The sequence below is a fragment of the Amborella trichopoda genome, chromosome 6 (assembly GCF_054954075.1).
Source record: "Amborella trichopoda isolate Santa Cruz 75 chromosome 6, AtrichopodaSantaCruz75HAP2 v2.0, whole genome shotgun sequence".
NCBI lineage: Eukaryota > Viridiplantae > Streptophyta > Magnoliopsida > Amborellales > Amborellaceae > Amborella > Amborella trichopoda.
Window position 1 is genome coordinate 49,075,853 of NC_142341.1, and position 25,874 is coordinate 49,101,726.

Consider the following 25,874-nt stretch of genomic DNA (forward strand, 5'->3'; position numbering starts at 1 on the left):
GATATGCAGGGAGATGCAGGCAGGGAGCAGGGGAGGGTGGTGGCAGGGGTATATTAGGCCCAGGGGGAGATGGGGGTCGAGAAGACACAGGTGCCAAGGCAGAGATGGTCAAGGGTAGGGGAGCAGAGAGCAGAGGAGGTGTGAGGGGGGAAGGGGAGGAATCCTAAGGGGGTGGTGAAGGGAGGCTGGGTAAAGACGTGCAAAGCGTCGCTACCTAGAGGAGGGGAGGGAGGGAAGGGGTGGCCAGATGATCCCTTGAAGGCTACAGGATCCGAAGGTTGTGGGTCAACTAAAACCACCGCTACCTTACATGAAGGCAAGGTCGAGAGAGAGTTTAGAGGGGAGGGTAGGGGGCTAAGGGCCAAGGGGATAAGAGAGGTTAAAAGAGGCAGGGAGCGAAAAGGTTCAGAAGGAGGGGGTGGAGGGATCAGGGTTGTGGCCAGGGAAGAGAGGGTATGTGGTAGACATATCAGTTTGGGTGAAGGAGGTTGAGGGTACGAACCTTGAAAGTTTCTCCCAAAAAACCTGAAGAAGCTGACCTAGCTTTTTTTGTCAAGTCAAGTAATATTAGGATGTGGATGGATTATTTGTGTAGTTTTGTCCTGGAGAGCTTAGGCTCTCATAACTTAACACACTTTCTTGTCCATGATAGTTCCCTTTGTAAATGTCACCCTAAAGATTTTGCACATTTGTTTGGAAGAGCATTTTGTATGACCTTATACATGTAAAAGTTGTAGATGAATAGAGCAATATTGTAATAAGCATCATGAGATGTCATGAATAAGTAATATATGTTAGCTTATGATTATGAGCATAAAGATCATCATTGTATGCATAGGATGACTATGAGACTCTTTAAGCTTAATATACACCAAAGATGGATAGTTACATAAGATACATATACAACTAGCAGTAAATCTCTTAACTACAAATTAACATTTTTCCTTTTCTTTTTTTTTTAAACATGGTTGATGTAATGGGCTTTTAACATAGCAATTATATCCCCGTGGTGACTCAATTTTCCTCTAATGTCTACATATAAAAGAAATGACAAGTTTCTTAAAATATCCAACCATAACTTCAACTAGCAACTAGGCCTCAGCAGGAGGTTGGATGACCCCCAAACCTTGTCAAGAGCTTTCTAGCGATTCAGGTGAGCAAACTTGGAACTTCATCTCACCGGAGCGTAGAAGAATATCACGGCCAAATCGAGCTTCTCCAAGGTCAAGCTCATGGTATCCATAGTCTTGCTGAGTACCTTAAGCATGAGCTGAACCGCCTCCTCCCTGGTGATATCATCCTTGCACTCTTGCTTTAGCATCAATTGAGCAGCCTTGTTATCCACCACAATAGTTGCAGCCTTCCAACTACCATAAATTTCTCTTGGGTTACTTATATACAACAGAAACCCAATGTTTTTATCCCAACCTGCAAATAAAAGTGACATCCCTAATGGTTGAAGCCCACAAACTGTGCATGCTTTGATCGCACAAAATTTGGACCAATTGTTCAACATGTATTGGCTCTAGTGAGCATAAGTGCATTTCTGGGCTTGTATCCGAGCTGTATTTATCAAAACATGGGCATCAGACATGATTCTGGCTACTGCATAGGCGAGAGGTGGTCAACGGATTTATACACTTCTTAGGTGGATTTCAAGGTTTGATGAGTTTAGAGGTGAACTTCTCTCCCACTAAAACTGCACTATAGATAAAGACCATATCACTGTGCTCTCATTTCCAATGGCTTCCATGGCATATTCAACTTAGCAGCTCGATCTTTAGGGAAGAAAATGCGATCCTGCTACCATATCTCCTAGACATTATTGTGTAATTTGCGAAAATATCTAGTAATGAGGTTTCTCTTGGAGTTCAGGGTTTGAGTGCTCCATTGCAATGCCTTCACTTCTATAGAGGGAGATTTTGTCCCCCCTTTGTGCTGATGTTGGGTAAGTTCCTAAACTATCCTTACTATTGCATCAGCAATGTACGCCTCACTGCGAGTGAGGTGTGTGATCCGGCCCTTCATTTTTCTAGGGGAGTGGCCTAAATGCCTAATATTTGTTGTATTCGTCTCAACCTTAGCTTTGCACTTGAGCAAGCAGTTCTTCTTTCAAAAGTGCACTGTTGGCAGTCCCTTGGTTATCCCTAAAGGAAAATTACCTCGTTATGTGCTCATGCTCTGGCTTCCATAGATGCCATGTTCCTGAGATTTTTTTTTTTCTAAAGAAAATAATATCTCAATTATGACTTTAACTACCTGTGATTTATGCTGTGGAAGTGACATATGGGAGACAGATAACACCTACAATTAATTCATCTATGATATAATGGTAGTTCCCCTCAGTTTCCAAAAAAGAAAAAGAAATGGTAGTTCCACTCAATTTATTTGTTGTCATGGAAGACATAGTGCTAGCAATTTTGATTGCGCTGATATTTTCTCTCCGTGAAGAGGGGCTCCTATGACTGGAACTCTTGACTCAGCTAAAAGTTAAAAGAGCCTTTTAAGTCTTTGCATTGGATTTAATATTTTTATTCCTTCTTGCTATACCAAGATATGAGTGAATCCCCTAGAGAGAGGTAATATCTTATAGAAGTCTCATTGAATCTGGATAATCTTCCTCAATCAGAATGTGTATAGGCAATTTGTTGGAGGTTTAATGTTGTTGATAGAATGAGAACAGCATGTGGAGTCGAATGAATTTAGTGATACTCTGAGAAACTGTCACAGAAGAGCATTGTGGTTCATGAACAAACTGGTGCATCACCTGAGCTGCATCACCGATATTTGGTTTGGTGACGGTCAAAAAGTGAAACTTCCTGCAACTAAGCTATTTTATCCGGTTAGTGGGAAGAAGGTTGACCATCAGTCATCGGGTGTTTCACTTTGAGTTCTAAGGGATTTTAATTTTGTGCTGCATCAAACATGTTAAATAACACCCTGCATGTACTTATTTGGTAATGATGATTGCTCTGGATGACGCAACGAATTCATATCCAGTGAAATATGACAAATGCTCCATTGCCTACACATGAAATTGTTATTATGAGATGTGTAGTATCTGAAACGGTCAGAATGTCATTGCTTGGGGAAACAAAGTATTATGGTATCTATTTTCTTTCCCATTATATGGAGCAAAAAGCATGATTAAGATTGGACAAAGTCATAGTGCACATTTGTAACAAAACATGAATTGAGATTGCTTGGGGAAACAAAGTATTATGGTATCTATTTTCTTTCCCAGTATATGGAGCAAAAAGCATAATAAGATTGGACGAAGTCATAGTGCACATTTGTAACAAAACATGAATTGACAAGCAGGAGAAACTTGGTAAGAAGATCAAAGCCACTCCTGCTAATACCCTTCAACATCTCCGAATGGCTTAACTTAGTGAGTAGGGTTTACAGCAATGTTTTCAAATGCGGCTTGGGCCTCAGACTCAGCCTTGGCCTGAGCTGAGTAATTCAGCCGAGTTCAAGGGTACTAGATCAAATCCTTTATGGGTTAAAAAACCTGAAAATAAAAAAATGTAAAAAAATTGTTATAATATTTAAAATTCAGCAAAAATAACATAAGAAATAGAAATCATTAAAAGTCTTAGAAGTCCAAAACTGTATTTAAAAGATGGACTATTGGAAAATTTGATTTATATTTTGAAATATTTTAGAAAAGTCAAAAAAAGAAATAATAAAAACATGGGAGCATGCAATAATAAAAGTTCCCAAATCAGTATAAAAACCATATAAATCATTTAAAAATATATTTCTAAATAATCTATGGAGATTTCTTAAGAAATTAATGAATTTTTTCTACTTTTTAACTGCGGCAAGTTTTCCTTTGGAACTCACCTCGGCCATTGGCCGAGGCTGCGTTACCTGGCCCATTCCTGAAACAGTGATTTACAGTAATGGTAAACCTTTCGATATCAAGATGTTATGCACTACTCTCATCTTTCTATGGTACCACTGTATGTCTTTAGAGAATTAATATCACTTGTGCCATGTGTTTGTGCTACTGGCTTGAAAAGTTGATCATGGGTATTTAGAGAAATGAGCAAAAGAATATCACTTTCAGTAGGTAAAAAATGTTGCAGCCAACCAATTTGAGAAGCCTGAGACGAACATTGCATGTTGCTTTAGGCTTTAAGAGGTCATAAATGTTGCAGTCAACCAATTTGAGAAGCCTGAGACGACCATTGCATGTTGCTTTAGGCTTTAAGAGGTCATAGGAACCCTGTTGTGCCTGGACTTCGCTTCTTATTCTGCAACAACGAAAGCATTTTTTTTATTCTTTCATATACTAGGGGATTCCACTTGGAAAAGAAGATGCTCCATACTAACGGATTCAGGTATATACGTTCGCTTGTTATATATTCAAGAAAGATACAATTAGCAAAAATCTAAACAATTATATGGTCCTCTTGAGTAGCTGATAGAATGAATGACAGATATGCGAGTTTAATCATGTCGCTTTAATGCCAAAAACTAAGTCAGTGTAAGAATTTTGGCCAAAAAAAAAGCAGGGTTTTGGATTGAAGAACCCCAAAAGTTGTTGCAGTTTCTTAGTGCTTATGATCATTCGATTGGTGCTTACGATCCTTCGATTATCTTTAGTTTACTTGTTGAATTTCAAATCACATTATCATCTTCATCGTCAAACTTTTTCTAACTAATTGGGATCGGCTATATAAATCTTAGTCTGCCATTCCTTCTCACTACTTCTAACCTACAGGCTTTTCAATTTCTTTAAGGGTGTGTTAATCGTGAAATTCATTTCAAGTAACCTATTTGATGTAAAAAGATTTCCAGCAAGCTAAAATATTTCCTCCTCCCTAGGGAAGATGCTCTCCATTTCCTCCCTTGGGCAAAACACTTGCTATGGCTATGTTTTGGATCTCAAATTTAGGGATGTAATATTTATAACTTATAGAATAATCCCCGCAAAAAAAAAATCCTAAATAAACTCTTTATGTACTAGAAGTATTAGAAAAAAGTTATGCCTCAAGATTGAATATAGACTATCCAATTTTTTATGGGCTAGATCTTAGTATCACAAAACTTAAAACTTCAAAAAAAAATTTAAAAAAATAATCATCTAATTATTATGTGTTTCCTAAAATTTTAAAAATTATTCTAAGTAGGTGTTTTAAGCCAAGGTGGAAATGCGGAAGTAGGTGTTTTGAGCAAGGGAGGAGATGCAAACAATCCTCCCTCGGAAGCATAGTATATGTGCTCTTTCTACAAATAGAAAACCACGTACATTATGAAAAAGATTTCCCACAAAATGCCGCCAATTTATATAGTGGTGGTTTGAGTGCAAGGTTCTGTTCAAAGAAATTGGGTGAAGCTACTTTTCCAATGCACAAATATGAGAAAGCACCTAGTTTGACAGTGATTCTCTTCTAAGAAGTAGATTTCAAACAAATTTGCCGTTTTAAAACCTAGGAATTTTCGATCCAGAAGGTGGGTATTGATCAGAATCGAACTAGTTCCAAGGTGGTATGGGTCCCGGTCGAGTGGTCTTCCTAATACCCTACCTTAGGCCCAGTTTGGATGTCAAAGAAAAAATATTGACATTGAAAAAAAATGCCTCAATTGAGAAACATTATCGTTTTATTTTATTATGTTGGTAGACTGTTTAAATGTCTATTAAAATATGAGAAGACAAATTTATTTGCCATATATGCATGTTTGGATGCATTGCTATAAATTCTAAATTCGTATTTTTTTTTAATTTTTCTCACTACATAAAAAAGTTTTAACCACCCTTGATTTTAAACTATGAATATGGGTACCATCTATTGCTCATCAACACCAATACTCACATGAATATGGGTACCATCTATTGCCCCAATGCAATTCTTCAAAAAACAAAGCAAAAAAGAACTTCAATTAAAATCAATCATCAATTTCCCAAAATTATCAAAAGATACATAAATTTAAAATAAATATCTTGAAAAAAGGACAATACATGATTTTTTCGCGAATTTCTAGAGGTGTGCTACTTGAAGGTGGATAAACATAATCAAATGATAATTTATATATTGCATTGAGAACTCTCTCAAAATAGCGACTAACGGTTTCACTAGAGTGTTGGAACCGGTCTTGGACTGTGTGATTGCTTGAGCTCTTCCCCAAGATGTATAAGAACATTGCCAACTGCTCTTCAACCTTTACACCTCGAGTATCATTCAAAAGATGTCTATCTCGAAGAATCTCACATAAGTTTTGAAATGCATTTAACTCCATACGACAAACTTGAAGGCATCGTCTCCTATGACCTTTAAGTATTTCTTCCATGTATGCATCGCCAGATAGAGATGAATTATGAAGATGAATCTTGTTTACATAAATATCATTATAACTGCAAAGAGCAAGTGCAAGAATTAAGCCGTTGCTTCTCATGTTGTTTGGCCAATTCCATCTTAATCATGTTTCTTTGTTGATTGTGCTTGCCTTCTCTGTATAGAAAAAATGAAGATATTCTAAAAAAATTGAAAAAAATTATGTGAATAAATGCATTATTTGAGAAATAGATCTAACTCAAACAGACATATACATCAGACCAGAAATGCTAAAGAAAATAATACTTTCACTAGTGAACCCAATTTAAAAGTCAGCAAAAATTTCATTCATGTTACTAAAAACATTCAAGTCCCAAAATCATACATAGATTAGAAAGTTCTTCAAGTCATTAATAAAGAGTTCCCACATACAAAATAATTCAAAAATACAAACTGGATGTCTACTCTACTCCGTGACATTTAGAACGTAGCCAATCCAAACGAAGTTCTCCTTTGAGAGTCATAAATGCGATGGTCACCTTTTCATTAGCAAGTAAATCTATTGTTTGCACACGCCCACTTTGATTTAAGTCATCCAACTGCTGCAATTCTATCAAGCACTTCTTATATGAAAACTCTTTATTTTCTATAGGCTTTTGCACTGTTTGTGAGGTTGACATGTCTGCTCTGACTAAATTTTCAACAGTTGCTGCTAATCTACTTGCAAGGCTAGACCTCACTTTCTTACCACGATATGGAACTAATTTTACAATAGGTTGACGTTTGTTCCTTTCAGAGGTATCCATAGGCATATCATCCGGAGAACTCAATTCATTCTCATCTATATTATAGTGTGGATATGACTGTGGACTTTGCTCAATTTCATGTTTAATTATGTCATCTTTTAATGGCTTTTGACAAATAATCGATAATTGGTATTTCCCTGTGGCATATTTACCTATAGGCATAAAATATCATATTCTAATGAGAATTGTAGTGCAATATAATAAAGAAATAAATAGTATTAATACAATGGAAAGACTTACCTTCTAGTAGTAAGGTAAGTTAATCATAAAGGGGAAAGCTTGTCTTGCTAAATGGTTTTGATTCAAGATGGGCCTGTTTGCTTAGATATGTGAGCTTTCCAAACGTCTTTGACATAAAAAAATTCCTACTACAACCAAAGAAAAATAAAGAATTTCAAATCAACACTAAAATTTTACTTGCAGATATCGATCCCACATACCATTCTGAGCAGTTACAACATGGGCATGGTCATCCCAATCGAAACCACTTTGCTTAATAAGGTTTTTCGCAATACAATATTGCTTCTTAAGTATAGCACAGTGAGTTTTCAATTGTTGTACGTTATTGTGAACATCAAATTTTTTATTAAATACATTTAATACATACCCTATAAATCCGACCCTATAAATCTTTATTTTAATTTGGAGCGTGTACATCTAAGTGAGGCGTACCTAATAAAAATATAAAAAAATAATTTGTAAATATAAATTGACCAAAATACCACCGTAAATTTTTTGAGATATTTTGGTCAATCTATATTTTATGAATTATTTTTTTTCATATTTTTATTAAGTACGACTCACTAAGATGTACACAAGCTACAAATTTCAAGTAATTTGGATTTGTAAAAAAAAAAAAAATGAAACGCTACCGGACAACTGTGACCATGCGATAAAGTTTGGATGGTGACGAGGGTAGACGAAATCACTGTTCATTTTCGCCTATAGGCGTTTGCAAGAGTTTTCCTATATATATATATATATATATATATATAGGAAAAACTGGCATAGGCTTATTAACCTACAGTTACATATGAGCTCAACGGCCGATATTCAATCTGGGTCTGGACCGATCCAATGATCATGATTGCATTTTATATTTGAATTTTATTTTATTTTTTATAAATCCAAATCACTTAAAATTTTGTGCGTATTTTGGTTAAAAATACGATAATCTAATAAAAATATCAAAAAAATAATTTACAAAAAATATATTAACTAAAATACCTTCAAAACTTTTTAGGTGTATTTTTAGTCAATTTATATTTTACGAATTATTTTTTTAATATTTTTATTAGATGCACATCGATGAGAATAATAAACACTTAAAAGTTCATGTGATTTAGATTTGTAGAAAAAAAATTTAAAATTAAAATGTAAAATGAAGTTGTGATCGTCAGATCGGTCCAAAATGAATCTAAATCGTTGGGCTCATATATATATATATATATATATAGAGAGAGAGAGGGAGAGAGTTAATGAGCCGTATATATATATAAAGAGAGAGAGAGAGAGTTAATGAGCCAGTCGGCCCTGCCCGCCCCGGCCCTCCCTTAAAAGAGTAGAGTCTAAGCACAAACTATGGCCTGAGGGCGCCCGCCTTGGCCCTATTTTTGTTTTTCTGTTTTGTTTTCTTTTTTGCTTTTGTTTTTTGTTTTTTGTTTTTTTTTCTTTTGGTTTTGGCCTTGCAGGGCCGAGCTGGTTTCCACCCGTGCGGCGTGTGAATTTGGCTCGTTGGCGAGTTCTTAGTCCGAGTGGTTAGTGAGGGAGCGAGTAGACGAGAAAAACTTTATGGTAAGGTGCAAGAGAGTCCGAGCCACTGCCTTAACATTAACGCTCCCAATGTAAACGTTAAATGTTCGAGTTTTCAAAATTTGTGAAAAGTTGCACGAGGAGTGTTTTGTTTATTTACTCCCTTGGATAAAATCTAAATTAGGAATAATATTGCGATCCCAAAATTTAAGGATGTAAAAGGAAAATAATATGAACATAAACTACTTTTAAATAAGGCACGGTCCAATTTTCTAAAGTGAGATCTAAGTGTTATATAATTTGAAATTTAAATTTAAATTTAAAATTTGTGAAATAATGGTAAATGGTCTCATTGCGTACAATCCCATCCCAAAAATCCAGATTGATAAAAAGAAACTCCTCCCCAAAAATCCAGATCGATAAAAAGAAACTCCTCCAGCATTGTTCTTTAGCCTTGGGGAGTATATGCACAATATGCTCCCGAGGGAGCATGCGACTTGTGCTTAGTCTATCCCGGGTCAAGTTTAGAACAGTGGGAAAGGGCTCCCTGAAGCTTAGAGAGAGTGACAGAGAGAGCTGCTTAGAGAGAGAGAGAGAGCTCCATGAAGCTTAGAGAGTGACAGAGAGAGCTGCTTAGAAAAAGCTCCATGACTAATGGGGAGCAGCCAGCGTCCATACTGGTTTACAACGGAGGCAGTGCGCGTAGTGGCCTCTTTTAGAGAGAGAGTAATGGCCTCTTTTAGAGAGAGATAAGAGAGAGATGCTCTCATGGAACTACTCCATGGCCACTTCTCCCACCCTCTCTCCCGTTTCAAATTGCACCGGAACTCCCCATTCTCTCTCTCTTCCACACCCAATTCTCATCCTTTTGCCATAACATCCACCAAGCTTTATGACCCACGCTCACAAAAACACTCCATCACAAAAGCCACAACCACAGTTCCCATTCTCAAGGAACCGGTAAACGTAGAGAGAGAAAGAGACCATAAAAAGATAATACCAGTAGAGAGAGGAAGAGACCAAAAACCAGCAGTAGTAGACTTCAATTCATGTTTCTCTCTCTTACAAAACAACAATCTTGCAGAGGCCAGGCAAGCCCATGCTTTTGCACTAAAAATGGCAATTTATACAGATCCAAGATTCCAAAACAAGTTACTGGTTATATATGCTCAAAATTCATGTGTAAATGATGCAGAACAAGTTTTCAATTCAATGCTTGACAGAAACGCCATGGCCTATGCTTCACTTATCGGCCTTTACTGTAAACATGGGCAGTGGATTCGAGCTCTGCGAATATTTGCCTTAATGGTCGCTGAAGGCATTTTTCCTGATAAGTTTCTTTTGCCCACCATTTTTAAGGCTTGCTCTGGCCTTGAGTCTCTGAAAATGGGCAAGGAAATTCATGGGTTCTTGATTAGGTTTGAGCTTGAACTAGACCTGGTTATGAGCAATTCTCTTATAGACATGTATGCAAAGTGTGGAAGTTTGGATGATGCTAGAAAAGTGTTTGATAGGATGGATTTGAGAGATGTTGTTTCATGGACCTCTTTAATTTCATCTTATTCAGAGTTGGGTCTCATGGATTTGGCCTCTGATTGCTTTGAATCCATGGAGTTATCGGGAATCACCCCTGATTTGATAGCTTGGAACTCTTTGATATCCGGGTTTTCACAGTTGGGTGACCTCGAAAGGGCTCGGCAACTCTTGGGTGAGATGAGAGGGAGAGGACTAAAACCTGGAGTTAATTCATGGAATGGTATAATTTCAGGTTGTGTAAAGAATGGATTTATAAATGAAGCTCTACATCTCTTTTGCGAAATGCAAGCTTTTGAAATACCCAATTCAGTTACAATATCGAGCATCCTTGGTGCTTGCTCAGATCCCAAGGCTCTCAAACTTGGAAAGGAGATTCATGGCTATGCTAACAAACATGGGTTTTATGTTGATCTCTTTGTGGAAGGCTCTTTGATCAATATGTATTTGAAATGCAAGGCTTGTGATTATGCACAAAGAGTTTTTGCAACAATTGAGAAGAAGAATTCAGCAATTTGGAACGAAATGATCTCTGGTTATGTGAACCAGGGGAAGATGGAAGAGGCTTTGGAAATTATGCATCAAATGGTGAGGGATGGGGTGAAACCAGATGCAATTGCCTGTAACACTTTGCTTGCTGGCTATGCAAAAATGGGGCAAAAAGAAGAAGCCTTTAAACTCTTTCGGGACATGGGGTCAATGGGTTTGAAGCCTGATTTTGTCTCCATTAATTTACTAATTGCAGGTTTTCAGCAAGCTGGGCTTGCAGGTGATGCCTTGAAGCTGTTTCATGAGTTACTAAAACCAGGAGGAGCCAGTGGAAATGTTGCTGAAGCTTTTGACTTTTTTTACATGGAAGCTTGGCCTAATGAAATCACCATTAGTAGTGTTCTCTCAGCTTGTGCTGATCTGAAATTAAAGCTTCAAGGAAAGGAAATCCATGGCTATCTTCTAAGGAAAGGTTTTCAAAATAATGTCTTTGTATCGAGTGCTCTGGTTCATATGTATTCAAAATGTGAGGACATGTGTTCATCGTCCATGGCCTTTTATATGATCTCTGATAAGAATACAGTTTGCTGGAATAGCTTATTAGCAGGGTATAACCAGAATGGGAAGCCCAATGAATGTATGAGTCTCTTCTTGCAAATGCTCGAAGATGGTCTCTTTCCGAGCTCCATAACTATGCTGATTCTTCTCTCAGCTTGTAGCGACCTTCTGCGACTCAGGCTTGGCAGTCAAATCCATGGCTACTCTGTAAAATTAGGGTTTAGTGGGGGTTCTGCAACTCTTGCAAGTTCAATAATAAACATGTATGCAAGATGTGGAAGCGTCATCAATGCTGAGCATGCATTCGATCTTGCAATGGAGAGAGATGTGGCTGTGTGGAATGCCATGGTCGTGGCCTATGCCATGCATGGGATGACTCATGAAGCCATGACCTTGTTTGAAGAGATGCAGAATGCTGGGTTCAAGCCAAACCATATCACCCTCATTGCAATTCTGTGTGCTTGTAGCACTGGTGGCCTAGTAGAACAAGGGTGGGAGTTTTTCAAATGCATGAAAAAGAACTATGGGGTCGTGCCCACCTTAGAGCATTATACATGCATGGTGGACATCATGGGTGGTGCTGGTTTGCTCAAAGAGGCACTCAATTTCATTAACAAAATGCCATATGAGCCTGATGCATGTGTATGGGGGACTCTACTAAGAGCATGTCGAATGCATTCGAATATCAGCATTGGTGAACAAGCTGCAAAGGCTTTGTTTGCACTCGAGCCAAACAACGCATCAAACTATATCATGTTATCAAACATATATGCCATGACAGGCATGTGGAACTCTGCTAGAGATGTGAGAGAAGCCATTATAGCTCGCGGGTTAGCGATAGAGGGAGAAAGTAGCTCAATAGAGATTGGTTTGAGGCTTCATGAATTCAGGGCAGGGAATAATTCATATGAGAATTTGGATGAGATTTTGGAGACATGGGGGAGGTTGGCTACAGAAATGGAGGAGGGGGGCTACGTGCCTAGAGATCCGATTCTTTGGGAAGAAGATGAGAGGGAATTCGATCAATTCTCGTGCTTTCACACTGAGAAGCTTGCAATATGCTTGGGGTTAGTAGCTTTAAAAGGTAGCAATTGTGTTCGCATTGTGAAAAGCCTACGTATGTGTATCGATTGCCATACTTGTACTAAGCTTCTCTCACGAATTAAGCAAAGGGAAGTTATGGTGAACGATGGTAGTTGTTATCATCACTTCAAGGATGGGAAATGCAGCTGTGGAGATAGGTGGTAAGGTGGTGGAATTGCAGTGAGCTCTCCCTCTCCCCATACTTCTTCTGAGCTCATCTCCCAAATCTCAGAAAATAAGTTACATCGAGGGATATGAGCCATTAATCTCACTTTGAGGATGAGATATGCACTTGCAGGTGGTCTACTCTTGCGTAGTTTCAGAAAGAAGAATACCCTCCTGGATATTTCATAGGCATCCCTTTTTTTATGTAGGGCCGTAACCAGGTGTTGGTCCCGCCTAAGCAGGGTCTCGGGATGGGTGGACTGGAAACAGTCTTAACCATCAGTTTATACACAAAGTGGCCGCTCTTAGGACTCGAATCCGTGTTCTTGTGCTAGCTATCCTAGCCTTTTTACCGTGTGACGGCCCCTATCCCTTTTCTTATGTATCCCTCTCAAAAAGAAAAACCAGAGAGGCACAATGGTAATTGTGCTCTAAAAAAAAAAAAAAAGTGACAATGAAGAATACTTGAAGAGGAACATTGAAGCCAGATACCCAATATTGTAAAAAGTGAAAAAAATCATAAGTACTCTCTTGTAAAAAAAGAAACCAAATGAAATTTCTGTATGCTTGTAACCATGAATTTATCAGGATTTTCTTTTGTATATTTAACTACTAAATATTCTATCTTCTTTTTGTGTTATGGATTGGGATCCGGGGGTTGTTTGGTTTTGTTGAAAGCTTCTGAATTATGTAAGAGGATTCATAATGAAATCAACCCTAATTGTATAGGTTTGTCTCTATCGTTTATTGAAGACAAGTCAAAGTGAGTATTATTATAAGCCAAATGTGATGGCGCCGCGTCACTTTCTCTTCAATGGGCTCTTGTAGTGTGAGCCCACATTAATTATCATTCCTTACTTAACTACAGCTACTGAACAGTATCAATTAACCAAGGGATGAGATTGCTATAACGCCTAGGCTATATGGACACAAAATAAAGCCTTATCTCACAACCTTATCTGAAAAGTACTTTTTCACCACGGAAATGCTTTAAAATTAATTTCCCACAATGACAGTAAATTTTGAAATTAAAAAAATTGATATTTATTTTAAGAAACGGTTAAGATAATTTGTTGTAATATACATTATTTTCAATTTTTTTTTTTTTTTTTTTAATAACCATAATGATCAAGACAAGATGATAAATATAAAGGTTTTTCAAACCTGGAATTTTCGATGAGATATGAGACGACGATCTACTTATTTTGATAGTGCTTCAGCCTTTTCAGCCTGCTTGATTTTTACCATATCTCTCTGAAAATAACATCTTTAGTTCTCTCTCTCCAGGTTGCCCTGCTACATGTTTTACCCCAAACTTATCTCTCTCTCTCTAACATCTTAGTTCATTCTCTCTCTCCACAAATGAGCTTGCTCGTTCTTACCACCTCTCTCTCTCTATCTCTCTCTCTCTGAAGTCAATTAACATGTGAAACAACTTTTTCTTTCCCCATGTGTTACCACTTTGCGTTGGTAAATTGTTTAGGCCTAAATAATATTCAATGATGGGTTTGACTTCCAAAACCAAGGTGGCTCGAATGAACCCAACAGCTCCATGAGATCTGTATCTCAAGTTCTCTCTCCTCAGCTTCAACTGAGATTTATCTCACTCCATTGAAGAAACCCAATTAAGGAATATGGCCATTTCAGTTGGGAAATGGCTTATTCTTCTTCCTCTTTTGGTTATGGAATCTGGGTTCTTCTGCTTTGTTGATGGGAAAGATGAGAGGAGGATCCATACATTGTTCTCTGTTGAGTGTCAAAACTACTTTGATTGGCAAACAGTGGGTCTCATGCATAGCTTTAGAAAGAGGGGTCAGCCTGGTCACATTACCAGGTTACTGAGCTGCACAGATGAGGAAGCTAAGAATTACAGAGGAATGGACTTGGCCCCTACTTTTCGGGTCCCTTCGATGAGCCGACATCCTCGAACTGGCGACTGGTATTTCTCTCTAACCATTGTTCAAACTTTAGCTCTCTCTCTCTCTCTCTCTCTCTCTCTCTCTCTCTCTCTCTCTTTCTCTCTCTTTATACCCAATTCCTACCATTTTTCAAATTTAGTCCTCTCTCTCTATCCACCCAATTCCCCGTTTTCAGAATTTTAAATTCTCTCTACCCAATTCCAAGTTTTTCAGAAATCAGAATTTTACTCTCTCTCTACTCAATTTCTCATTAATGAAAATTTCTCTCTCTACCCAATTTCTCATTAATCAAAATCTTAGAATTTTCTTTTCAAATTTGTAGAGTTTATGCTATGTTACCCTCCTGCAGTTGAGTTTTACTTTAAGCCATCTCTCTTGATCACTGCAAACCGATGTTCTTCTGAATTTTGGTATATTGAACAATTAACATTAAGAGAAATTAGATCGTCGAGTTATTGTTATGCCGTTTGAGTTTGATCTGGAGTCCATTGCTATTTTGTCTTTGATCACTTAGAAACCTTATCTTAGGTATATGTTGAATATGATCACCTCTATTTTCTCTCCCTTGCTTTATCACGGTGCCCATCTTCTTTGAGTCTCTTCTTAAGGCCATCTTCTCTCTAGCTGTATTGAATGGTTTCTTAGATGGTATCCTGAAGTTCTTCTGTTATTGTGCACTAATGATGTATATTTGATCAGACATCCATGCATGAGCCTTCTTTTTATAAGTTAAAACCCTATTGATTTCATTACCGATCAAAAGAGAAAAATGGGGTAAAGAAAACCTTTATTGATTTGATTTGAAGCTGATAATTGCATTCTTTGTCTCTCGTGATCACAGAAAGTTCCATCCCTTCTGTATTTTTACTTTTTGTTTAGCCGTATGTTTGTCTTTTAGGGAACTTTTATTTCATCTGAAGAGCTTCATGCCACCGTCATAACAGGCTAATGTTGATCATACATCAGTTGCGTGTGTATATTAAGGTTGGCTTGAATGTCATCTTTGATTATATACCCTCTTATTCGCCTCTTGCAATTGGGGCTTTTCTTTCTGATTAATTTCTCAATGAATGTCATCTTTGATTATATGCCCTCTTATTCGCCTCTTGCAACTGGGACTTTTCTTTCTGATTAATTTCTGAGTTCTTTATGTTCTATGAGTGTGGCATCTTAATTCTTCTTTTTAAGCATTCTTGAAAGGAGAAATCTCTCTCTCTCTCTCTTTGTCTCTCTCTCTCACACACACACACATAAAACGGAATACTTTGTTGTTGTTACAGGTATCCTGCCATCAATAAACCTGCAGGGATTGTGCACTGGCTTAAACATAGCAATGAAGCAAAGCATGTTGATTGGGTTGTGATATTGGATGCCGATATGATTATCAGAGGTCCTATTTTACCTTGGGAACTTGGTGCTGAGAAAGGCAAGCCTGTTGCTGCTCTTTATGGGTATTGACATCTTGGTCTACTTTGATTCTTCAACTGCCACTATTTTTTCTCTCTTAAACTTTATAAATTAGTCCGTGAATGACATTTTCATTATGAAGAATATCCAATTAGTTTAACGTACTTAAAATTTAAGGATTTGGGCTTGCTTAATTCTTTACGGGGTTTTCGTTGCAACACTAAATCCCAATTTCAAATCCTACAGCTGAACTGTGCAAAAGCAAAAAAATTGTATACAATTCTACACAGGCTCTGCTACTAAAACATTTAGCTGATACCAATCATGGATCTGATAATGCCTTTGCTTCTTATGGATTCATGCCCCTGAATTCATTTTCATCAAATGTTCCTCCCATCTAGTTTTCACTAAAATCTTGTTTATTTACAGATACTTGATTGGATGTGATAATATTCTTAGTAAACTGCACACAAAACATCCAGAACTGTGTGATAAGGTTGGTGGTCTCCTTGTTATGCATATTGATGACCTAAGAGTATTGGCACCGATGTGGCTTTCGAAAACAGAAGAAGTTCGTGAGGATCGTGCTCACTGGGGGACAAATATAACTGGTGATATTTATGGAATGGGATGGATCAGTGAGATGTATGGATATTCGTTTGGTGCTGCAGAAGTGAGAATGCCTTTCTCTCAAAGATTAAACTTTTGTAACACTGGAATCTTTTTTTTTTCTTTGTATACACATGATTGAATTGGGAGAAATAACATGTCTCTTTCTATTTTGGTTTTTTTTTTATTTGAACAGGTAGGACTAAAGCACAAGATAAGTGATGAGCTGATGATTTACCCAGGGTATATTCCAAGAGAAGGGGTTCAGCCCATTCTTTTGCATTATGGTTTGCTCTTTACTGTGGGAAATTGGTCTTTTAGCAAGTTAAAACATCACGAGGATGACATTGTCTATGATTGCAACCGTGTTTTCCCTCCTCCTCCTTATCCAAAAGAGGTAAGAGAACTATAATTCAGAAATGTCCGTACACTTATTTATCAACATAATTTAAAGAATAGCATAAATTGATTGTAAATTTGTAGAATTTGTTTGCAGTTCCTGGTTTTGTTTCTATTATAAGGGGTCCTGTAGGAAATAAGGATTTTATTTTTCCTATACAATTGAATATGAAATCTGTTTCATCCTAATTATATATCCTATAATAGATATCCGATCCATTCATGCCTTAAAAATAGGGAAAAGAGAAGCTGCTATAAAATCATAGGACTTCATTTTGCTTATCAGGAGAAGTCACATTTCACTGTCCACTAACCTAATGCGAATATTATTTGCATGTAGGTGGAAATGATGGAAAACGATCCAAACAAAAAGCGGGGCCTTTACCTAAGCTTAGAGTGCGTTAATATGATAAATGAAGGCCTATTGATACACCATGCAGCTTCTGGTTGCCCAAAACCACGCTGGTCCAAGTATTTGAGTTTTTTGAAGAGCAAGACTTATGCTCGTTTGACTCAGCCAAAATCATTGACTCCTGAAATAAAAGAAAATTTGAAATTCAATAAGCAGGAGCCATCTGAGGATCCAGGAAGGGTGCACCCAAAAATCCATACAGTTTTCTCTACTGAATGTATTCCATATTTTGATTGGCAAACTGTGGGTCTTATGCACAGCTTCCACCTGAGTGGACAGCCTGGTAATATAACACGTCTACTTAGCTGTACGGATGAAGACCTCAAGAAATATGCAGGACATGATTTGGCTCCCACCCACTATGTCCCATCAATGAGTAGACACCCATTAACTGGTGACTGGTACATGCTTTTCCTCAATATGTTTTATCATGAGATACTTAATTAGCATATTAGAAAACAAATTACAGTAATACCTCTCAAAGCAGTGCTGAGCAAAACAGATCTCCTCATAAATCTGATATAAGTCACTTTGGTTCCCATACACAAAATTGATAGCCTCTTAAATTGCATATGGATGCCAACTTTACAAACAAATATGTAGAATTGGTTCTGAGAGTGAAAATGTATATCACAGTTTGAGGGGCAAGTTTGTGTACAAATTTCCTTTCAGGGGGGGGAGGGAGAGAGAGAGAGATTGTATTTCTCAAAAATAAACTTTTCCGAAACTTTCTAAGATTGCCATCAAAGTGTTGTAATTAAGGAAATGGATTGGCATAGGTGGTTTTCTGAAAATATTGGGATACATGTCCTTATTTTAATCTTTGAATAAAATAGCATCTCAATATCATCTTTTATGTAAAATGACAGAAATAATCTTATTTTGAAATTTAAAAAACTTTAAAATTCCCAACTTATTCAAACTGGTGTCCACTCCGGACAAATAAAAAGGTGGTCGACCAAGGATATCAGTTTGGGGATTACAATAACTGGATTACTCTCTTTGACGGCAAAAAGGAACGAACTTCTTGGGCACTCGAGAGCCCCAAGGTCAACCTAATGTATGTATTATTCTACTCTTATTAATACTAAAAGTCCACATTCTGAAAATAATAATTTCAAATCCTTTCAATTGAAGTTTTGCCAATATTTTTTTCTTATATTGTTATTTGTCAGTTATACCTGGATTGGAAGCTGGATTTATGCGTATTGGGAAGGCATTTAACTTTCTATGATTATTGAATTGCATTTGATTGGCAATTGATGGTCTAAGAAGGGTGAGGACTTTAAACTTTCCCTTAACCCATCCCAAGGCCGTGTGAAGGAGGTGGTTTGTATTAGGTAGGCACCTAACATAAAACTTTGTCAAAACTTTTCATGAATCCTGGATTTATATTATCTGCTTAGGATGTACGAGTTGGTTCAAGTGGAAGGCTCAAAAAGGGCAAGGGCTAGGTCCAAAAGACATGGTTGAAAATAGTGACAGACCAAGATTCGTGTAGTCAACCCCAAATAGTTGGGAAAGAGACTCTAATAATGATGATGATTTGACTTGCAATTAAATGTGGGTTTAGTCATTTACTATGAATGGTGCAACTTGTTATTGTTCATACGTGAATTGGAAGTTAATGGTCCATGCAAGTTGCAAATAAATCATTATGAAATTGAAAAAATTCAAATGCCTTAATCTTCTTTTCCAAAGATTCTAACATAGAAGGTGTTGAGAGTTGTGGGCAGGTATACATAAAATGACATTTCAAGTAATAGAATAGCCCAAAGAGTCTACTAATTGCATGGACTCTCATTTATGAAAGGCAGCAAAAAACAAAAATAAATAACAAAACAAAAAACTCTAAGCCTCTCTAATGAACTTTTCTGTTGAGAAATCTTGAATGTAGGAAGTATCCGCCATGATATAAAGCAATACAGTTTTTTATCAAGCAAGCAAGAACAAAATTCATGAATAAATTTTTGATCAAGCAAGCATGAACAAAATTCATGAATAAATTTGGAAAACACTACACTAGACATTCAAGAAATGAGAAGCAACACAGTATAATGTTCTAAATAAGAAACATTAACAATGTTCTATGATAGAAACCCATGATGGGATGGGAAGCGACAAGAGATTGGCATTTTCTGTCATATGATGGAAAGTACCAGAATTGATAATTCATTGAGTTTTAGAATGAGAGATTAATATTTGACACGTGAAGTGATGAAATAGCTTGAACTTCTTCTTCTTCTTTTTTAAATGAGAGGGAGTAATATTTAACGAGTGCTATGATGAAATGGCTTGTAGTTTTTTATTTTTATTCATTTATTAATTTGTTTATTTTGATAAATAGCTTGTAAAGTTATTGATTGGCTAAAATCTCCTTTATTCATGGCTGCATAAGTTATAAATTGAGAAGTTGTTGTTGGAAGTTGATAAACAAAAAGAAGTAGCAACACAAATCCATCCCACTAGGAAGATAGCTCACCAAGTTTCCTAAATATTACCTTTCAAAAGAGCTGAATTGAAGCCCTGGTATCCAGAAAAAAATGTTAAGATTAACTTCTGTATAAAAAAAGAGGATGACAAAAAGTTTCCATGGAGGTCGTCAAGTTCCAATAAGAACAAACGTAACAGCCGTCTTTCTGGTGTGAGATATGGATTGCTCTAAATACACATGTGCCTTGTCTGATTAGAATTCCTATATAAGTCATTATCTACAGAAAAAAAGCTTACATTGCATGAATGTTGGCATTTTACTCACACGTAGCATGTATATCAGCTTTGAATACATTTTGAATGCGTTCTTCATATTTTTTACACATTCGTTATGTCAGGTACCCAGCAATCAACAAGCCTGCAGCTGTCCTGCATTGGCTTAATCATGCTGAGATAGATGCTGAATTCATAGTTATTCTTGATGCTGATATGATTCTTAGAGGACCCATTACTCCCTGGGAGTTCAATGCGGAGCGTGGACACCCTGTTTCAACCCCTTATGAGTAAGACATGATGAATTCTCGAGATTTAGCTAACAATATATGTATAGTCCAATGGACTATGGTGTATGGTACTCTGAGCTACATCCATTTTTCATCCCCACTGATAATTGCTTGGAGACTTGGACGTTAACTGCAGCCACCTTATTGTCTATGTGGGCCCCACTCCTGTTAATCTTCAACCACCGTCAGTGAGAATAGATGGTGGATGTAGCCTTGGAGTACATATACAATAGTTTGGACTGACATCTTCTCCCTCTTACTAGTTGTCTCGTATTTTTATGTACCCAGAAGCAATTTCTTACGTGATAAATTCCATTTAGGTATCTTATAGGGTGCGATAACAAGCTTGCAAAGCTCCACACAAAGAACCCTGAAGCTTGTGATAAGGTGGGTGGAGTGATAGTCATGCACATAGATGATTTGAGAAAGTTTGCTATGTTGTGGCTTCATAAGACAGAAGAAGTTAGGGCTGATACGGAGCATTATGCAACTAATATTACTGGGGATATTTATGCAAGTGGCTGGATTAGCGAGATGTATGGGTATTCCTTTGGGGCAGCTGAGGTACGTGGCCTGTCAGTCTTTGGTAAGATTACCATCTAACTAGGACTGATTAAAAAAGTTGCCAGTAAGTCCATTAGTGATTGGGTTTAATAGGAAACTGTAATTCAATTAGAATTGTCTCGCACCATTTTTCTGAAAGAATTTCTGAAACTTGACACTGTTTTGTTAAATGACACACATAACTGGTTAACTTAAGTTTGGCCAATTCAGTTATAGGTACATTCTCATTTTTATGCCACATGCATGCAGACATAAGCATGAGAAAGGCTTTTCATGTGTGTCCATATGCATAGACATATATTGGGATTTCTATTGGTGGACAAACCAATACGTGCAACCTCTCTCTCTCCCTCCCACACACACACACATACAACTCACATCCTTGCACAGAACACCCTGATCTATATGGTTTCATACTTCCCCTCAAACTAGTAGATGCTATCAAGTCTATGTCAACTTTTTTACAAAGTGCTTTATTCCCACCCTTCCCCTTCATGATTTTAAGTTTTATTTTGATGTTCATGTATTGTCCATTTGCAGTTAAATCTGAGGCATCGTGTGGATAGAGACATGTTGCTCTATCCAGGTTACATACCGAATCCAGGCACAGAACCTAGAGTCTTCCATTATGGGCTCGGGTTTGGGGTTGGGAATTGGAGTTTTGACAAGGCAGTTTGGAGGGAGAGAGACCTAGTCAATGTTTGTTGGACTCAATTTCCTGACCCACCTGATCCCTCAACTCTCTCTCAAACCGATGAAGACTCCTTCCGAAGAGACAAGTTAAGCATTGAGTGCATGAAGACATTGAATGACGCTCTATATTTGCATCACAAAAGACGGAATTGTCCTGACCCAACTCTCAAAAACACTTTGGATCAAGGGACTGTTTCGGGTAAAGAAAATGGTGCATTGAATGAAACTGTTTCAGGAAAGGTAGCAATGTCAAGAACCATTGATTTAGATAGGAAAGACTCATTCCATGCATTCAGTAAATTGAAGGTTCCTAGTTACTGGATGGTTAGTTTGTGGAGTTTCTTTGCTTTGGGTTTCTTGGTTATCATCTCATTGATGCTATCAGGTAGAAGGGCAGAGAGTACAAAGGGCCATGCTAATAGAAATATGAAGAGAGCATCACAATCAAATGGGGGATCTTATTATCACCTCTATAATCCAGAGACCAGTTCAAAAGCTTGAAGTTTTGAACATAGGTGGTGTGTAATTGGGAAACTGAAGTGTTGGGCACCCTTGAAGAGAGAGACAGGTCAGAAGATTGTGGGGCTCTACCATGTATTCTACCCGAGGAGAGAGAGAGAGAGAGAGAGAGAGAGAGAGAGAGAGTCAAGACCAAGGCAAATAAGCTTTTGAAATATTTGATAGCATTTCAGATATTTATGTGAAATACCGAGGCCTCAATCTATGGATTCGAAATATTTTTTTTTTTGCGATGTTAATGTTTGGGGTAATTGGAGAAATGAAGGCAATTGATCTGTGGGGAATGGGATTGTTCTATTGAATTTGGAGAGAGAAAGTTTATGCCTTCATGTATACTAAAAATATTTTACTGTGCAACCACAATCAAGGCTCTTTTGTACCAGGTGACATCAGTCCAAGTGAGGTCTCCTTTTGCCTGATCTTTGTTACGAAATATATATTTTTTTTATGCAGCTTCAAATTTTGTATGTGAATTGCAGGAATTGGGGAGATGGGTCTTAATTGAGTATTTATGATTGAACAAGAGCTTTTCCTCATTTATGGATTTTGTTCCCAGATGCATGGCAACCTTTCCTCTGTTGTACCCTATTTCTTATTCTTATAGGTACTGTGTTCGCCCTTCCTCTTTTTCCCAATATCATATGTTGTGTGCTCTCTCTCTCTCTCTGAACTGTATGGAAATATGGAGCACTACTTCATGCATATGAGAGGATAGATTCCAAGATGCCGCTTTATTTTTTGAAATTTTATTTTGAAGTTTTGGTTCTTGCTCAGTTTCCAGCTCCTCTTTGTTCTGTACAATTTGCTTGGTTGGGTGGAGGTGAGCGAATGGAGTGTCAACGTTGAGGCAACAAGCTAGCACCATTTCGAGAGAGAGAGAGAGAGGGAGAGAGAAAGGCCTAAGGTTTCAGGTTAGAATCCAGAGCTAGGGGAGGTGTTTAAGCTTTAAATTAGGTTAGAGAGGTCTGTGTGTGAGTTTGTGGTCAATGTGGCCTGTGAGAGGTTCCAAGCATACCACTTGATGCGAGACACAACCAGGTCGACCAATCCAAACCCGAATCAGGTCAAGTTGCACTCGATGACCCAGACAATCAAGAGCCAAACAAAAACCCGATAGCGCAATCATGTTTTGTCATGACCCGATAGAGTCATATGAATCTAACGGTCTCTGTTTTTTTTTCCAATAAACCATAAAACAACATAAAAATCAAAATTTTGTATTTTCTTTTCAAAGTTAGCTGTCGGAAAAACCAAAAGGTTTATAAAAAATGAAATAGAACATTGGAAAAGAAGTTAAAAAAAGGGAAAATTTATATAAACCCTCCCTACACCAAACTCTGTACACATAGGCTCCTCCAAAGCACTTTCATTCCTTTTCTTTGCAGCCCCAAGAGAGAATATTAGAAATTCTGAACCAAAAAGGCTTTATAGTCTACAAAATAATAGAACGGCTATATTATTGTAGTAATATCTAGGGAATCGGCCAGTTCCCGTATGAACTTATCAGTTTTGTTCGGTTTTGTTAGATAACTGGCCCACTTAATTTTTTAATTTTTTGTTTGGTATCTCCGCCTAAAACAGGAAGGCTTGCTCATCATAGTTGACTGAGTCCCACTAGCACGATGTACCGAGGTTGGGATAAGGCTTGGTCTGCCTTATCATAACAACCAACGGCACCCAGTCGAGGCAAATTTCCGGATCTACCATCCAGCCGTCCATTTTTTATCAAGAGAGTCACTCACCATTTGATCTTGGATCCGACGTCTCAAAGTATTTTATTTTTAGTTTTTTTAATACAAATCTTCTGAATATGAAATTTGGTATATGTCATCTTCATATTGGGGCGCACCTATAAAAAATATTAACAATAAATTTTTGATAAAATAATGACCAAAATACCCCTTGAAACTTACAGGGGTATTTTGGTCATTTTATTTTATGGAAAATATTTTTTTATATATTTTTCATTAGTGCGAGTGTAACAGATGAATGAAAATCTAAAATTTGGTGTCAAAATAGTTTATAGAAAAAAAAATTAAAAATAAAACAGTGCAAGGCGTGACATTGAGATTGGAGCAATCTTAGCGCTCCATTAAAAAATGGACTGTTGGATAAAGGGAGGATAGAACTTCTATGTTGTAGGGGAACTTCGAAACCTTCCCCCCTACTAAAACTCTTGTTTTTTGAACTATTGGGTCTTAGGACTTTGTATTTTCTCCTTGCGAGTTCTTTTTTTTTCAACAATGGCGTAGGTCGCGACTTCTTTCTTCTCGAAATCGCTAATCCGCCGAACCTGATTGAAAATCTCGAGGAGTGATTGAAGCCATAGAGCCGTTTTTAAAACCTTGATGAAACTGAGCAAGAACCAAAACGTGACAAAACTTTAAAAATATATATCCTTGAGATACAAGGCCAGTTAGGCACTCCAAGTGCCAAACTGGACTTGACAATATAACTAAAAAATGAGACCGATTTGACTCGTAAGTGCCAGACTAGCCTCCTAGGCAATTTTATTGAGAAATGAGGTCAACTTGACATTCTAAGTACCCGATCGACCGTAGCAATAAAATTAAGAAATGGGTGTAGGTTTTATAATTTCATTGACAATAAGGAATTTTTGTCTCAAATAACCATTTATTCTATATGGGAAAGTATATAATGAGACCATTTGCCTTGGTACAATGTGGTCACAATTAATTTTGATTATTAGATGTGCAATTGAGTGACTGCATTTATTTTATTGATTAAGTTTAAAGTTCAAAATATATTTATTTGAACTTTATGATACACCCAAGCTATCAGATTTCACATAAAATGGTTGTAAATAATTAGGACATCCTTGTACCAAAGATGAATGGTCTCATTGTATACAATCTATGCACTCGTTGCAAAAAACGGGAAAAATATTAAAAACATGAATTAAAAAGTTAAGAGGCAACGTATGTGTAGAGACGGTTGGTTTATACAATTTATCCAAGTGAACCTAAAGGAAACTCGTTTTGTGTCATGCCCAAACTTGTTATTATACGGGCCTCGAGATCTACAATGCCTGTTAAAATTGGTTTCAAAGAAAAAGTAAAATTAGCGGATCAAATAACTTTTCCAAAAAATATCACTTATAGTTTTTAAAATTTATTTATTTTGATAGATTAAGAACTTTTATATTAAATATTATAGGGTGCGGTTTGTATAGAGCTTAGGCTCTAGACAATCAAATTAATGCGTACTTTAAATAGTATTGAAAAATGTTGTTTCAACATTAAAAATCTTTATGATAGCTTTAAAATTTATTTTTATCTTTATCTATAAGGTTTAAAGCTTAAAAAATAGTGTTGATCAACAGATCTATGAAAACTTAAAAATCTTAAAAATTGACGGTAAAAAAATGTGTTACAAAATACACTATTTTCAAAACTTAAGATCCAATGTTTTCTCATGTTCATGCATCTTAATGCCCATGATCGATTTAAGGATATTTGGGCACCAAAACAACCTCTCTTGGTGAAATTTTTGATATAGGCTCTAATAATTTGATGGTTCAAAGCCTCGGCTCTATATAAATTTTTTCAAATATTATATATTCCCTTTCAAAAATAAATTATTAAGGACCCGCATTTCCACATGAGTCCTTGGCCTCATACGCGATGTCGAAACCTAAAAGGGCTCACTGGTCTTGGCGCCATTTT

The 25,874-nt window shown here is 37.0% G+C and overlaps 2 protein-coding genes and 1 pseudogene across 9 annotated transcripts; 2 read left to right on the top strand and 1 right to left on the bottom strand.

The window, feature by feature from the left end:
• Positions 1–406: 406 nt before the first annotated feature.
• LOC148781839 (proteasome subunit alpha type-4-like) lies at positions 407–4,393 on the bottom strand (annotated as a pseudogene). Its single transcript, XR_016058245.1, has one exon. The product of XR_016058245.1 is annotated as a proteasome subunit alpha type-4-like (transcript).
• A 4,987-nt stretch (positions 4,394–9,380) lies between these two features.
• On the top strand, positions 9,381–13,296 carry LOC18441872 (pentatricopeptide repeat-containing protein At2g03880, mitochondrial). Its single transcript, XM_011627921.3, has one exon. It carries the CDS (start codon positions 9,611–9,613, stop codon positions 12,668–12,670), a length of 3,060 nt encoding a protein of 1,019 aa, XP_011626223.3. The 5' UTR covers positions 9,381–9,610; the 3' UTR covers positions 12,671–13,296.
• An 897-nt stretch (positions 13,297–14,193) lies between these two features.
• On the top strand, positions 14,194–22,648 carry LOC105421238 (peptidyl serine alpha-galactosyltransferase). 7 transcript variants are annotated; one of them, XR_016057077.1, is made up of 9 exons: positions 14,194–14,609; positions 15,870–16,040; positions 16,426–16,669; positions 16,802–17,002; positions 17,345–17,817; positions 18,592–18,756; positions 20,248–20,412; positions 20,733–20,976; positions 21,517–22,648. XR_016057077.1 is itself a non-coding variant. In XM_088868973.1 (8 exons), exons 1-8 carry the CDS (start codon positions 14,305–14,307, stop codon positions 21,540–21,542), a joined length of 1,851 nt encoding a protein of 616 aa, XP_088725099.1. In that variant the 5' UTR covers positions 14,194–14,304; the 3' UTR covers positions 21,543–22,648. The 7 variants fall into 7 exon arrangements, 2 of the variants coding, with proteins under 2 accessions (XP_088725099.1, XP_011626151.1); XR_016057078.1 differs by having other exon boundaries at positions 20,744–20,976; XR_016057079.1 differs by having other exon boundaries at positions 17,345–18,476; positions 21,517–22,314.
• Positions 22,649–25,874: the final 3,226 nt, after the last annotated feature.